At 28.0% G+C, this 17,912-nt stretch overlaps 1 protein-coding gene across 2 annotated transcripts in view; it reads left to right on the plus strand.

Moving 5' to 3' along the window:
* Positions 1-17,477, plus strand: part of LOC123299143 (protein sprouty) — a 70,978-nt gene extending 53,501 nt beyond the window's left edge. For both annotated transcript variants that reach the window (XM_044881399.1, XM_044881400.1), the window contains exon 2: positions 14,475-17,477. In XM_044881399.1, coding sequence (XP_044737334.1) covers positions 14,555-15,982 — 1,428 coding nt within the window. In that variant the 5' untranslated portion in view covers positions 14,475-14,554 and the 3' untranslated portion in view covers positions 15,983-17,477. The remainder of the gene's footprint in view (positions 1-14,474) is intronic.
* Positions 17,478-17,912: the final 435 nt, after the last annotated feature.

Genomic DNA, 17,912 nt, shown 5'->3' on the forward strand with positions numbered 1-17,912 from the left:
TGTAAGCATTCTCATGTGATTCTGATTTTTCGTATAACCAGATTAATTCTCAGACGCTTACATAATATGGCTCTTTAAACTAAGATTTCTAACCAAAAATATTTTTCTGCCTAATAAATGCGTGTGAAATCGACGCACCTAGAAGCGAAGGCTCGTGAATATTAATTTAAGAATTGATTTCCTTTTTTTTATTGTTGCCTAAAAATTGAAAAAAATTGTGTGAATTAAGTAATTTTTCAACTTGTTTCATCAAGCTAATTAGAAAATATGTTTAATAAATATTATAAATATATAGATATTTTGCTTTGTTAATGTATAATTATTGATATCAACTAACTAATTAATTAATTAATTATTGTTCTAACGTCAATTATCAGGTGATGTAGTTTCAATATCCACAATTAATGATAAATGTTGAGTCAAAATTAAAATAATTACTTGAAATGATGATTCAAAAACTTGTATTTTCAACCACCAATCATATTCAGTAGAACTATGCTCTTATTTTGTACCTTTAGTGTATACACTACAGTGTGTGTAAGTAGGTAAGAATGGTGCTATTATACTGTGTTATTAAACTATTATTTTCTACTTAAACTACGACAAAATTACTTAACAATAATAATTTACATTTAACTTGAATTAGTTATAAATTCAAAATATATATTATTGATATTAAATGATTAATAAATAGACAATGTTATTGTCTTTTTCATGTTATATTAATAATAAAACCACAATTAACATATAAACATTATACTAGATAGTATAATAATTATTAACAAATTTATGGATTTTATACGTTAATTAATAATAATCATCATAATAATAAATTATAATTATCATAATAGTTATTAATATTAATCAGTTGTTGATTATTGTCCATGTTTTGTATGTTACCTTTTTAAATAATAATATCATAAATATATAACAAACTAATTAATATTAATATTTTCAAGAAATTAAAAAATTATTACAGATACCTTGACTTAAACGAATTCAAAATTACGTGATTTCTAAATATTCCTGCAGTTTTATACACTACTCATATAATCTTGTACTGTATATAACAACATATAACTTGAAATATGTGAGTTAGACTTACGCGAATCACTCGGTCCTGTTGCGTAAGTTCGAGATGGTATTAAGTACTGTATCGTTAAAAACAATTTGTCTTTCTAAACTGCTTATGATTTATAAAATATAATGATTTTCATTTAAAGATGGCAAAATTAGGTAAAAAATTATAAATGTAAAAATAATTTTATATAGTAGCAAATAATTGTAATCAGTGTTTAAGTTTTGTACATTTGTTTTTTAAAAATTTTCTGTAAAATAACCATTGTAACGTATTTCCGATTCTAGGATTGCAATTCTAAAAACAAGGAGCATAATTTTTTAACATTTTTACAAAAGAAATCTCCAATTGTACAAAAAAGTATGTTTTTGCAAGGACTGCTCGACTATTTTTATTAGGAAAAATATAAAATTTCCAATGAAAAAAAGGCATTATACACTAACAAAATTATAACGTTAATAAATATGTGAACCAAAGTTCCTTCTGAACGCATACATTTTTTATAATGTTGCTCCACCTTCTATAAATTAAAAAGTAAAAAACTTCTACTTTTATTAATTAAAAGTTTTGTAAATAGGTAATTAAAAAAAAGACAAAAATTCACGAAAATTTTCAGAGTCAAAAGATGATAATTTAATATTTTTTAGTAATAATAACATTTGTTCGATTAATTTTATCCACTACTATTATTAATCCATTAATAATAGCATTAATATAATTAATTACAGATTAAAAATTTTAATTTTTGTTTAAAAAAAATAATTTAGAGTGAGTAAAATTACAGTGTAATGGCCGATCAACCTTAATGATAATTATTAAAGAATTTGATATTTGTCTATAAACTCAAATAATTTTATATGAGAATTTCTAAATTGAAACCCTGCTCCTGTTATATTTTGGAACACTATTTAAGTGTTATGTAATAATGCCGAGGATATGAATTACGTAATTGTGTGTCCTACGTAAAATGTTCGTAAAAAATTTAACTTTCATTCTCATATTTCTTCAGTTTGTTTAATGAGAGAGTAATAAGAGTTTTTTTTTTTTTTTATATGAAAATACTGATTGGTTTATCGAATTTTCTAAATGTCGAACTTTTTGTTAATTCAAGGAAAAAACATTTTACTATGTCTTAGACTATCAAAGATCTCTGAGCAAACATGTTTCGTAAATAGTTTGGCCAAAAACTTGTTTAGCAAATTCACTTTTTTTTTTTTTTTTATATTTGGCAATATTTTTTGATTGGCTGTATTTTTTGTTTCTAAACACGTTTCATTCTAATTCACAAATACACGTGTCGGTATAAATAAACTAACCTTTTACAGATTTTTGTATACATACTTAATTTCGAAGGGATATTTACAATGTGACAACATAACAAAAATTTCAAAAATAAGAATGTCAAAATTTATGAGACTCTAAACATTTGCCAAAAATTTATTATTTGGCAAACATGTCCGTTTGTGTTTTTTTCGTTCTAATCGGATGTTTGAAAATATGTGCTGTGCAATGTTTTACATTTCATCATCCAAAAATTATTTTGATATTTTTAAATTAGTCAATTGATTTTTGTTTGAATGCACAACATATAATTGAGATAATGATGAATGAAAATTTTTATTTCCGGTTCGAATATAAATTAATGAAGAGAATTGTGTTGGGAAATATTTTGTGTTTATATTATAATGTGAGCGCCAATTTATCTCATTCAAAATTTCTTAGATTTTGTAGACTCTCTGATCTACGGAAAATTGAAACCCAAGACTATAGAATCTAACGAATAAAATTGTTTTATTAAAGCTTGTGAACCATATATGACTTAGAATTATTTCAAAATTGTTAATCGTAGTATGTTTAGAGCTCTTTTTTTCCATCGTAGTAAGTTAAAATAAGATTCAAATTATTTTCTACTAAAATTTGCCCTTATAAAATTATTTACAATCAAAATATATTTATAATTTTACGCCAGAATGCTTTAATTTTACTTTTTTTCTATAATCTAGAATAGTTGATAATATAAATATAAATTTTATTGTTTATTAATCGAATTCATCATAATTCGATCTGGTTTGATTTCGAAATTTGTTTCTTGACCTTTAAAATATGTTTTTGCATTTTTTTTTTTCTTCAAATCACTTAAAACTTTGAAATACAAAATTTAACGATTTTGTTTAAATTTACGGAGAATAATTAGCTGCCTTTCTCTAAAAAGTTTGTCACCTTGAAAGCCTTGTGCTTACGTGAAAGTTATCTCTTTAGTTTGGAACACATTGATCCCCAGTAAAATTCTCGCTGTATTTTCAATTTAAAAGGTAAAATGGATAATTATAGAAATATAAATTTTATTGTTTATGATTCGAATTTATAGTTTGATCTGATAAGAATTCGAAATGTCTATTTATTGACTTTTAAAATAAATTTGTATCGATTATTATGTTTTGATTAATTCGCTATTTTATACCAATAACAAATTTCTGATAAGTATAAAATTTCTAAAAAATAAGCCTTCACAAAAGTGTTTAACATTAATATAGAAATGGAGTATACATAAATTGATTAAATATCCTGCAAAAAATAACTTGGAGGCCTTTTATAAATACATAATTTTTTACGCTTTTTGTAAGATTGTTAAATTACACACAGTAAAAAAAATACTGGATTTAAGCAAACATGTTTATTTGACAATTGATGTTCTTATATAAATACTTAATTCATGAAAATAAGTATTTGACTTCTTAAAAATGAAAGTATGGCAAGTAAATTTTCTTGAACTATGAAAATATTTATGTGCTACCTTTTCCTTTTTTTCAATGTAACAGAAAACATTTTAACATTGTTAAAATGTCAAAAACCCGCAAACCTAACCAAATAGGGCTTTTCATTTACAAAATGATTCTTTATTGTTTCGGACATTTTTCAATCAAGTACAAACATATCTTATATCTTTTATCTTTTTTCAAAAAGCGCTGCTTGAAAAAGATAAAATATAAATCGCAAAAAGAAAATCGATTCATAAAATATATTGGCAACAAAAACTTCGTTCATTACATTTATCAAAATTGTTTTTAAATAAATAAACATACATTTGATTTGAAGCACAATTATCGCGCGTATTTTTAAATATAAAATAAATAAATTTCACTTATAAAAATAACCATAGAGAATATATAGAATGAACTTATTATAAAATTATGTCTATGAAATATATGTTTCTTATGCATATAAATATATATAAATGAAAATTTTAACATATATTATCGTACTAATTTTAAAATAGAAAAGATGTTTCCAAAATGTAAATATGTATTTATGTTTTTCATTTTATTCATGCGTTATATTTTTTTGGTTGTTAAGATTCCGTTACAAAATACAAAATAATTTTATAAACAGCATTGGAAGTTTTTATGGAAGTATAAGTACCTTGCATTTTTTTGTGTGTAAAAATAATAGAAAAAAGGCTCTTACAGTTTTTGTGTTAAATTTGTTTTGGGAGTTCGCCCGCAAAATAGGGACTTGTAGACATACTTATGTAACATTTTTATTAATGCCTAAATAAACTATAATTCTTCTTAGGACATGGCTTTGGATTCGTTCTCGTAAATCTTTACTTTCTGCTTTACGAATATTAAATTTTATTTTTCGAATTTTATTACGTTATATGTATAAACGTGCATATTAATAAAATATTATTTCCGGTTTAACCGGAAATCCGATCCATATAAAATGAACGTCGATGAAAATTATTGGTGTAGACTAGAATTGTTGTTTGAAAGGATAATTGATGTCGATGAGATGTAGATGAAAGTTTGATTTATTTTTTGAGCTGCATACCGATCCATCTAGGATAAGTACTTGTTGAAAATTCTTTGAGTGCATTCGAAAAAAATTATTTTTTTAAAAGATATTTTCATCTTATAATTTTCACTTCCCGGTGAGCTACAGACTAGAAATTTGGACCATAGCTCAGAAGTGGATGACAATGCATGAAAATGTGAAAAAACGAAAAGGAGGAGAGAAAGCTGAAGAAAACGCTTTTTAGGATTCGGATGGAATTGATTTTAAACTATCTTCCCGGTGAGCTTTGAAATTTGGACCATAGCTCAGAAGTGGATAAGAATGCATTCATTTAATGTAAATACCATGTTTTTATAACGGACTTAAAAGTATAAAATAATAAATAGCTATTAAAATTAAAATTCTTGTAAGATTGGAAACGAAAAACATGAGGTACATGCTACACTCTTTATAGTTATGTATTGCATGCTCCCCATTTTTTTCGTTTCCAATCTTACAAGTATTTATTATTTTATACTTTTGAGTCCGTTTTAAAAAAATGATTCATTACAATTTTTTCTGAAACATTGGCATTACGGTATTGTAAGAAGAAAGTGGCGTCCATAAAAATATAAAATTACCCAATGTTTTAAATTAAATATCTATATATCGCAACTTCAATTGCAAATTATTTTCATTTTGCCATAAAAGAAAATATTAATTAAAATATATAGCTTGACTTCTTGACCGGGTAAAGTGGTTTATGGATGCTCTCTTGACGATAGTTCTTTTAAATTTAAATTCTTCTGTTGATTGTGAAATTTGGTGTACATTTTAATTTTGGTGTAAGTGTATCATCTTCAACACCATGAATGCTTGGCCCACACTTAATCGATTTCATTTAATTATATATAACATTATAAACTAAATGAGATTTCATCCTATGTTTTATTTTTAGTGATGTGTTTTTCTTCTCATAATCATAGTATGTTATATGTGTGTATTATTTGTTGGCAATAATTTTCGTTAATATTTTCTTCTCATCTCTCGACTAAAATACTAAACAAACTTCTGTATATATATGCGTTGTGGTTTGCAGTGTATAAGTGTTGTGACTATGTCTGTCCTGTCCTATGATCATCAACAACATTCATATTTCTATTCGTCCATGTCGTCTATGTGTCTGTGTGTTTGTCTATGTGTTTATTTATTTATTTTAAATTCATAAACATTTTTAATCACATATACGATGTGTTATGAAGTGTATTTAGTATGTATGATGTTTACCTGAATGATTATCAAACTTTTTATACCATGTTTATATGAAATATATATCAGAGTATATTAAGTTTAGCTCCAAGTTTGTAACGCTTGAAAATATTGATGTTACGAACAAAATATTGGTATAGGTGTTCATAAAATCTGCATGTCCGTCTGTTAACACGATAACTCAAAAACAAAAAGATATATCAAGCTGGAATTTTTATAGCGTGCTTAGGACGTAAAAAGTGAGGTCGATTGATACATAGGTCAATTGAATTTTGGGTCCGTAGGATCCATCTTCCAACCCGTTTGAGATAGAACAAAAGTATAAATATAAAAAATGTTCCTTATAAAAAAAATAAACAACTTTTGTTTGAAACATTTTTTTGTCAACATCACTGTTTACCCACGAGGGCATAAATTATGTGCAAATTGTATAGTACGTATTACATCGCAATTAACTCAGTCAATTCTTTGTTTTTTCTCTTGGTTTTGTGTTGAATTGAGCGCCTTCGAGGGATGGCGGTTAGACAATAAAAAATGTCTGATTCCGATCGGATGATACTTCATATTTTATTATCTTTAAATATTAATAGTATGTGGTTATGATGGCCGCTCCTCATGCGAAAGATCGTCAGGTCGAAACCCATCCATGTCAATAAAATTTTTAAATTAAAAATACAAAGATTATTGGAAAAATAGCATAGTTCTTACCGGGTGTGTCACGACACCTCTCGGTCTTTTTTTTTATGATTTTATTTATATTCCAATAATTCTTGATCAATGGAGTTTAAAATACATTTAAAAAAAACTTGATGGACTTTGCAAAGTTATTTGAAAAGCGATTTTAAAAAATCTTATTCTGGGTTACATAAAAATAATAGTTCCAAATAATATTTGTTAAATCTTTACATAATTGATTCTATAAAAATTTAAAAAATTCATTATTAAACAACAATAATTATTTAATGCCAAGAATTTTCTTGTAGAAATGGTTTTTTTTATAATTGTATACCCACATAAATGAATATTTAAATAATCTTATAATGAAAAATGCTTTTTAATAAAACCTACACACAATTTTTTGAAATAAAAAAAAAATAAAAAATTTTATAATAAATAATATATTCATATACATATACTCTTTGCCACAAAAAACGCATATTATTAATATATATTCTCAGTGGTAAATGATTTTTTTTGACACAAAGATACACACATCTACAACTACAGTTTAAAAATTTCAAAAATAAGCAATACAGTTTTTTCGCCTGAACTGTTATAAATGCTTGCTCAATCTGAAGAGCATTCCGTGGAATCACTAAACTCCCAATTAATTTGGTCCCAGAATTAAGGGAGTTTAACTAAAAATTTTTTGGTTATTATAATATAGTAAAATTTTACTTCCATTTATCGCTTCATATTCAAGATTATAGTGTTCTAAATAGAAAATTACAATTTCTCAGTTTAAAAATGTAGACATTTAGTAAAAGCAAAGTAATTTTTAATTTAAAGTTGTAATTTTTAGCTCTATTTTAAAGTGGGAAACTTATGACCGATAAGAATTTTTGTAAAATGTAAAATGTTTTATAATAATGCTAGCAGATACGGCCACGCGTTGCTGTGGCTAAGGTTTTTGTTAATTGTAGTAAACTATTCAAGGGGAACTGTAGGAGTACATCAGTAATGCAGACCACCATGCTTTTTTACATAGATGCCATTTGTAAAAAAACGTGCCAACCTCCATGACTGATTTTCTACTACCGTTATCCTTTAATACAATGAAATTATTATTCACGTTTGTATTTTTAACATAGTGCCATCTATTGAATACTTAATCCAGTCAATAGATATCGCCATCTGTTAGAATCGTTTGGAGCTAACAGATAATAGTGACAAATAATTTGCATTAAATTAATATTGCGACTATAAATTTTGATGTAAGCTATCCTACCTTTCAAGTTGGGTCAAATTGCACACGGTATGCAAATCAAATGTAAAGTCGGTTCAGTGATTTAGGAGTCCATAGCGGACAAACAACACGACCCCTAATTTTTATATATAAAGATTTCTTAAAAAATTTTCTGTAATGTGCTGTCAGTTTAAATTGGTGTCAATTTTATACTGAAAAACATTTGCAATTCAAATAAAAATTCAAGCTCTGAATCTATTTACAAAATACAAATACCACATCTCTCAACACAAGAGTAATGTTCGACTTGTGTTCATTTCAAAAGCGATTGGCCTCTTACAATATAAAATTATTAAAATAAAAAAATTTTTTTTTAAATAAATGTATATTTATTATAAATAAATACAAAAATTATTATTATGTTGTAATAAATAAAATAAAATGTTACTGTAATTGCACAAAATTTTTACAAAATACTTATAGTTACTACTTACATGTGCAAACCATATGTACAGAATATGTATATTTGTTTGCGTACATACACACATACATACATACATACATACATACATACATACATACATACAAAAAGTGTATTTTATAATATGCAACATCAATATTATAAATATGTTATGTTTGTTGAGTTGTAATATTCAATTTTGTGTACTATGTGTACTTACAGATAAAGCTTGTTTTACACGAGACATATTATGAGAAGAAATAATGACAATAAATTTATGACAGGGATCGATAAATTGATGAATGTTTATCCATGAATATCGAAAAAAATTTGTATTTTATTTGATTCCTTTGAAAAATCGAATAGATACAAGATTTATCTATAACACTTTCTATACCTTTCTGAATAATTGTTTTTTAAAGGCAATTTAATTATATAACGTTTTCTGTGAAGGTTTATGCTTGAAGTGATTATGAACAATTGACAGAGAAAATAGATTGTAAAAGATTCATCATGAAATTTTTTTTGTATATTGATTCTGTTCTCCCTAATCTTTCCGAATAAGTGTACTGTTAAATATTCAATTTTTTTTTGGTAAAGCTAAGAATTACTAAATTATTCCTTAGAAAATTGTCTCAACCAACAAGGGCTGTTTAATATTTTTAACCCTCGAACCAAAAAAAAGGGGTGTTATAAGTTTGACCGCTAGTGCGTGTCTGTCTGTGGCATCGTAACGCCTAAACGGATGAATCGATTTTAATTTTTTTGGTTTCATTTGAAAGGTAATTTAACGGAGAGCTATCTCTTAGCTATCTCAAATGCATCTGGATTCTGCATCCGAAAAAATGGGATTTTTTAAATATTGAAATTCACTTGCAAATCATAGTATTTGTAAATCAATATGTCAAAGTCACAAAATTATTTTTATAGTTTACATTAATAATCATAAAAATAAACTTCTGATAGATATTTGCAGTTCTGAACAAGAAATTTTAGGAATCAGTTTTATGGAAAAACAAACTATTATGGATAACTTTGTAAATTAATTGTTTTGTATTTTTCATGAAATCGCAATTATTTGCATTTTGATAATGAAATCGTTATTACTTTTTGTATAAAGACAGTTTTTTCTTGTTTTCATTTTGTAACAGGTTTTCGTCGTAAGTTTTATACTATAAGAATTAATAATTTGTGTAAATCATGATTCAAAACCGAAAAAACTAAAAATTTTGGACCCCAACACTTTTACAAAATGATCTTGACGTATTGTCACAAAAACAGATAAATTGTGTCGTGTGTAGTAGATTTTATAATATTAAAAATTATTCATATTCGAAGAAAAAAAAATTATTCTTACATTAGTATTCCGTATCAAAAGCAGAAATCAGAGATAAAAATTTGTTTTATCTATATTTTTAAATTCTCTGAAACCGAATGAAAATTAACATGAAATCACCGGAAGTTACTATATCATTTAACAAACATCCTTTCTAATATGTATGAAAAAGTATTTTTAAAAGTTTCTTTCACAATTTTATTTCATAGCCTGGATTAGACTCGAATTTTAGTAAATATTTTTGACCACATCTATAAAAAAATCAAGCTGTCGGTAGGACAACACCACTTGGTAATTTTATTTTTTCAAACAAAATTTAAGGGCTTTTTTTTGAATGTGCGAGAGTAATTATGAAAAATTTTAATTCTAGATATTTTTCAAAAAGTGAATATTATTTTATTGGCTATTTTACAAAAATGTCTCTCGTTACAAGTGCGTCATTCACAAACTTTTATAAGTTCATTGTATATAATATTTTAAAAATTTTTTCTACACGTCAACAATTTTTGAAATGAAAATGAAAATTATCAAATTTATACTGTAAAGAATGTAAAAAATTTAAGTGAAAAGTCACGTACATTTTAAGAAATTTGTTGAAATGTTTTCAATTAATTTCAAGTATTCTTATACGAAAAGTCACTTAGAAAAAATAAATGTTAAATTTTAAAAAATTAACAAGTCTATTTGATTTGATTAGTTGAGTAGCAGATTAGCAGGTAACCTTGGATATCTTGTAAACCAAGATTTTCCATATAATTTTTGGATTCTCAAACGCCAAGGAATATTAGACTCGATCAGGGACCATGGAAATTATATACTTTCAGAAAGTCTTAAATCTGACTCTGATGACCTGATTCTTCATCGTTATCTCGGAACAATCGATTAAGTTAGATTCACCTTCGTAAATGATTCTTATCAGAATTTGAGGAAAATATAGTGCATTTGTATTTCAACTGAATACAATAATTAATTTGAATTCGAGACCAATTCGATCGCTACCCTATAGTGTATCTCCTATCATTGTCAATTCATAAAATGGCTTATATTTACACGCTGAATACTCGGAATATAAAAGAAATAAAATCAATCGATCTAAATGGAGCATTATAGACTACACGGTAAAAAAATTTTGTGGGTATTACTATGGCAGTGTCGATGTGAACGCCACACTGTAGACTGTATTGAGGTAATAGTAACATTAGCAATAGTTACGACGGAAGAGTCAATGCAGTAGGGGCGTCAGGCCCAAGTGGATAGCCCTACTCAAGACTGTAATATTATTTATGTTAACATAGATATTATAGTATCTGTGTCTATACCATACCAGCATTATAGTAAACGCCATGCATTTCTTACCGTGTACAAAAAAATCAGGTATTTTGAGAAAATTTTCAAAAAATATTTGAATTTGTTTGAGTAAGTTCGGAGTCCATCCTGTAAAAATTGTTTGTGGCAAAGAAAAAATAGATATTTAAGAGAACGAATTATATATCCAAGTTGTAATGAGACAGTGCCTACGCATCTTAAAATTGATGTAGGCGTGTTATGTTGTAAGAGGCAAAGCAAAAGCATATACATTCCATCCATATGTTTGATAGTTCAACCAAAAAATGTTTAAATTCATTTTAGCTAAGTAGCATTTAATTAATATTATTTATCAACTTTAATAAATTAATTAAATTTTGTGTTTAAAATTAGAACTAACTATAAAGGGGCTTAATTTAACCTATCTAAATGTTTAAGAATGAATAGGCTTGTTTTAATTATTTTGCTCTAAAAAAATCGTACAAAAATAAAAATTCTCTAATTCTAATTTATTAGAGCTACTTCTTGACTGTAAAATTTAAGTAGTGGCCGTCTTAAAAATAGTTTTCGAAAAATTTGGCATCAAGATTTTAATCCATAAAACAAATAAAATATCTGAGCTAATTGTAATATGTAATTTTTATTAACCAAAATGGGAAAAAGAACATTATTAGCACTTTAAATTGTACAGAAAAAAAACTTGAGAGCGGCAGACTTCCTTTACTAAAGTTATATTTCCCCCTTCATTTAATTTTTTTACTTTAGTTGCTTTTTTTTAAAATGAAATTTTTTACTGCAATGTATTTAAATAAAACTGCTTAAGCGCCCGCTTTTATTATAACATTGAGTAAGCCATCTTTCATACAAGAGGCCGCAGGAGATGCACAAAAGTGGCGGGAAACAAATATTTGTATGTATATGTATCAGACATCTCCAAAACCACAAAAATCGTGTTCTAGAAGTCATGAAACGAATTTATAACACATCCACATCCTCTCCGTTGACCTTCGATATAGTGTACGAATTTATATTTTCGGGGGAAATATTTAAAAAAAGTTATTTAGCTTCCAAGTTACCAAAACCGGTTGTTACAACCAGAAAACACTAAAATGTAACAGTCATACGCATATTGTTCTCTCCTGTATGTATATAGAAAACATACTGGAATGATAGAAAAGGACACAATCATAACAAGACCCTTCCGTATTTTATTTCCTTTTTCGCTTTTACAAATGCCATTCATATTTTAAAATAATATATAAAACGTGTTTATATTCTATCATTGTCTTTTACACAGCGTGTAAAAGAGATGAATCTATATTCTTTTAAGATCAAGCTTAGGAGAATTCTTTAGAAGAAAAAAAGAATTCAAAAATCAATTTATCACTGAGCCCTTTTGTTATTTCATGTGTGTTTTGTAGGTTGATTCTTGTTAACTTTCTGATATAAAATTATTGCTTTCATCTCGAAAATCGAAATCAAAACTTATACTTTTCAATGATTTCTTATACTACTTTGATTGTAAATTTTTGGCAAGCGATATCTCGTGAAAACTGCCATATTTTTGAGTCAAATTTGATATTTTCTCTGTAAATATTAATTAAATGGAAATATTAAATAATTTTGCTCCAATCTGATATATATTATTATCGTGAAAGTTTGGATGGATGGATGCTTGTTACTCAATCACGTCAGAACGGCTGAACGGATCTGAAAGAAATTTGGCAAAGACTTAAAAAACAGGTTAGCCATTTTTGCTATAACCGTGGAATTACATGAGACCAACCAATCTCCCCACAGTGTAGAAAGTATTTTTAGGAAATAAGATGCTTATAAATAAAATATGAAATAAATACAGTAATGCTTGGAATGAATTTAATCAAAAAGCTGTTGGTCTGACCTCTAAAAGGTCATATCCCCCAGCAGCATATTTCGTATATATATGCTTCAATGAATGATACCAAACGTCCGTGTCCATCACATACAAAAACACAATGGAATAGTTTTAAAGTTGACTTTCCTTATCCTCTTTTCTTTTTTTTTCAAATACAACAAAAAACTATTTTGAAAAAATGCAACCAGCTACATTCATTTGATTCTTAGAAATGTACATTTTGTATAAAAATATCACAAGGCAAGTTAAGTACCTACTAAAAACTCTCTGATAATAAACTGTCTATCATTCAAAAAAAAAAAAAAAAAAATAGATATTTAAAGAAACCATTCAAAAAATAATAATGTTTTTTTTTTTTTTTTTTGAAATTTTTCTTTTAAATATATTCATTCTTGAAAAGTTATTTACAAAATGCTGCAAAATTAACATTTGATTAAGTGGTCATAAAAATTTATTATAAAGACAATTAAAAGTTCATTTAAACATGGAAATACTGGTCAAAAATGCTGTAATCGGGGATAAAAAAAAGGATTTCTTGAAATATTTGCTTGAACCAAAAATTTTCTTAAAATTAGATTTTTTGGAGCAAGAGGAGGTTTACTTCAAGAAAATTTCTTGGCGCAAGAAGTTTTTGTCTTGCCAACAAAGCTTTCGTGATACAGACTATTTTCCAGGAAAAAAATTGAGTTTGCATATGGCTATGGTCATAAAATACGCCTTGCCATACCGTTACAACTCGCACATTTGCCATAATTACCTCTCCTTATTAAATTCAATCGAGAATTAGAATCAAACACGAAGCTCTAGAATCAAACAAAATGTCTTTCAACTTTATTTTTCTGAATTAGTTATTGAAAATTGAATTTTTTTTCTTAAAACATCTAACACAGTTCGGCAACATAGTGTATATTCGTGTTTAGTAGCTTTGCACGCGATGCTGCATTTAGTTACTCTGCTATGAAAGTTAAAGTGTTTTCAGACATGAAATTAAAATACCTAATTATTATTTTTGATTGGAAGAGTAATGTCTAATTTTAAATTTCGAATCTGAACTAAATGTTTTAAGTCTTACTAATTGAAAACTGCTTTTGTACTGATTTGAAAGATCAATATTACATGGACAAACTACAGGGAACATAAAACTTGCTGTGGCTTTTCGTATAAACTTGATTAAGGAAGGAATTTTTAAATGGATTGAACATTTGGGCTGGTCAAAAATTAAAGATTAATTTAAAACCATGATAGAACATTTTCCCTCAACTTTATAGTAATTTTTGATCTTTCAAGTTCAGGAGTGTTAGGAGTGAAGGGCTTGTGAAAATATTTCAGTTTTCAGTCTTACTGCCTTGCAAGCCAAGAACAGCCCTTTGCTCATTGCTTTTCACCCATGAAAACTAAAATTTTGTTTAATTTATTCAAAGTTTCTAATGATTGTATTTTCCTTTGTTACAGTTGGCGACAACGATGACGAATGAAGGCGGCACCAGGATTTGTCCGGCGCTCCTACGCTAGGATCGCAAGGGTCCGGCCACATGGCCCACAATGGCGGTCCCAGAGTGCCCCCCAGGCCACCGCCCGCATCCCTTGCAGGAGTGCACAATACCACAACAACAATATCAACAACAAGAAATATACCACCACCACCGATACCAACCGGTGTTCATCACACATCATCGGTGGGTGGAAACAATGGCGGCGGCGGCGGTGTTGTTGGGCATCGTGCACCTGCGATGATGAGTGTGAGTTTACCACCGGTAACGGCACCATTATCACCCCTTGGATCGCGGCATCACCAGCATCCTCATCCTCAACATCTACATCGACTAGCACCACCACTTGGCTCACTACCACGTCGAGTGAGTCCTGTGAGAAATGGCGGCGGAAGCGATACCAGTGCACCACAAACAGTACCAACTACACCAGTCACATTGACCAGTCCACGGCCGGACGGTGAACGTGTCGTAAATGAATACGTCGAGACTCCATTTGGTCGTGGTAATAATAATTTAAATAATGGAGGCGGTAGTTATCCATCATCTCCACACCAACTTGGTAGTCATCACGACAGCACACAACTTATACTCAATAGTAATTTGAGTACGTCAATATTATCATCGTCTACAATACTTCCACATTCGACGGTTGTTAGTAACCATAATCAACATTCGACGGGTACGACGACGATAACCAAATCACCTCATTTATCACAACATCAGCAACATCATCATCATCGCCCGGAGACGTTACCATTACCCTCCACGGTAATCACAAAACAACCACAATCCGCAACATTTACAAAGAATCGTACCACCGATCCGTTAGAATGTCATACAACGTCACTAGGTGGGGTTGGTACAGTAATACGTAATAGCAGTGGTGTCAATAGTGGGACACCAGGTATTCTCGGTGGTACACCAAATAGTATTGGAGTCGGTTTACCTGGTGGTGGGTCAATAATATGCCCCGAGTGTGGACGCTGTCGGTGTGAATCGTGTCAACAACCTCGACCCCTACCACAATGGTGGGTTTGTGACAAAAAGTGTTTATGTAGTGTGGACGCTGTGATTGATTACACATCGTGTTTATGTTGTGTGAAAGGACTTTATTATCATTGTTCAAAAGATTATGAATTAGAACGTGATGGTGACGGTGTGAGTTGTGCGGATGAACCGTGTTCGTGTACGCCACATCGACGCATGATGCGTTGGGGTTGTTTATTAGCATTAACAACGGTATTACCATGTTTATTATGTTATTGGCCATTACGGGGTTGTGCACGTGGTGTTGAATTAATATATGCAAAACATTCGAGAACCGGTTGTCGATGTAGACCTACATCATCGAATCATCATTTACATAATACACATCATCATACACATTCTACATCGGTGTTACATCATCAACAGGATACGCTAACTACACCTGAAAAACGTTTACTTGATTCAAGTCCTGATTTTTAACACACAATTTTTAATCACTTAGATGTTCTCCAGTTAAATAATCTCCATCAAATTCCTATTATGTGTTAAATTTTAAAAAATTTATCTTCATAATTTTTCAATGTTCAATGTCACTATTCCAGAATTTGTACCTTATTTTTTACAAAAATCAAAATCATATAACCCTTAAAAGTCGTTATTCCTTAAAAAAAGAGTATATAATCAATATTATATATTTTAATAATGGGCAAATATGAGTGATTATCCGAGTTGTTATGGTTTCTTATTCTATGCTTAAAAACTTTATGATGCCAAATAAAAATACTTTATGATAAGAATTTTGGGCTTGACCATATCATTTTTTCTTTTGAATATGTTAAATTGAGAAACTCTAATTAAATGCATTTATTAACATAAAATACTTTTGAAAATGAGCCATTCTTTTAATAATATTTTAAACCACATAATACAAACGCCTTTTATAGCAAAAATACTTGAATAAATTGAAAAGAACATTTCCCTTCATTGAATGAAGTGGAAGAATCAAAACGAATTAAATTGTAAATAGTAGGTTCTATAAAAAGAGTTAGATTAATCAGTTAAAGACTTGATTTATATTATAACTGAAATCGAATATTTTTTAATGTGGTTTTCCAAATATGATAATCATTGATGATGGCCCATATTAATTTCAGAGACACTCACTTCACTGTTTTCTATCATAATGATGTTTGGTAATTTAGGTTGTTGTCTTGTATAAACGATGGTTTTAGTCACATAAAAATGTTAATAATTGTAAATAATAATTGTGATTGATCAAACGTCAATATGAGAATGATAATATGTAATGGGTTATCTGTTTGTAATAGTTTCTCTAGTTAGAAATTCTATTTAAAGTGGTATGAGAAAATAGTATGATTCTTAATCCTTCAGACTGGTCATCTTTCGTACCACAATCATTACTCTTGTATATGAAAGAATAGTATATTAAATTTACTTTTTCAATGTTCTGGGTAGATAATGCAATTTATAAAACATAATTTACTGCCATCTGTCTTGGAAATCACAGTAACGGTACTGTGATAGCCGGAGTATAAGAAAGATATCCAAATTTTGGTTTCTTTTAACCGACTTTACTGAAGTGATGAGAAAATCACTTCATATTTTGAGGTTTTAAAAAAAAAATTTTTTAATTCACTCTCCTGTAAAGCATCAAATTTTGTGAAGGTAACAAAAAAATTTCCGGTGCTTCATTCCATTTGAAATTTTGAAAAAAAAATCCAAAAATAAGCGTGGGAGAGTATCTCTTCGTAACGGTTCTGAAGGGTTAAATTAATACAGTAGATGAAGCTTGTTAAATTAAGAGATAAAACAACTTTCAGTCAAAGATTTTTCGATGTAATTATAAAATCATCTTTGTCCAATATATTTAAATCGAAATTTAATTTTCCTGATGATGAATTTTTAATGGGTCCCCATTTTTAATTATATCGAAACGTCTTAAACACATATTATGTTTTACCATTTTTCTGTTGTTTTATCTGTTTATTTTTATAGAATTTGAAGATAAATTTAAAAAAATTTCTATTTTTGTATATATAAATGTATAAATAAGGAGATTATAAAATTACTGGCGGACAAAAAAAACAAATTCTTAAAAATCAACTTCTAAGTAGTTCAAATCAAAAAGGTGTTTGTTTGTTGTATTCGATGTGTGTTTAACGTCTTCGATGTTTTTTTTAATACCAATTTCATCCATTTGTTGTTTTTGCGGTGGCTTCGGGAACTAATTACATTTTTTTAATGAATTGTACGTTAAAAAATTTAAAAAAAAATAACACAAATAAAACATTTTATGTATGTTCAATTATTACCAGAGCGCTATTTAATTTAAATAAAAAAAAATAAATAATTAAAAAAATAAAAACAAAATATATTATAAACAATATTT

The sequence above is a fragment of the Chrysoperla carnea genome, chromosome 4 (genome assembly GCF_905475395.1).
Source record: "Chrysoperla carnea chromosome 4, inChrCarn1.1, whole genome shotgun sequence".
In the NCBI taxonomy this organism is placed as follows: Eukaryota; Metazoa; Arthropoda; class Insecta; order Neuroptera; family Chrysopidae; genus Chrysoperla; species Chrysoperla carnea.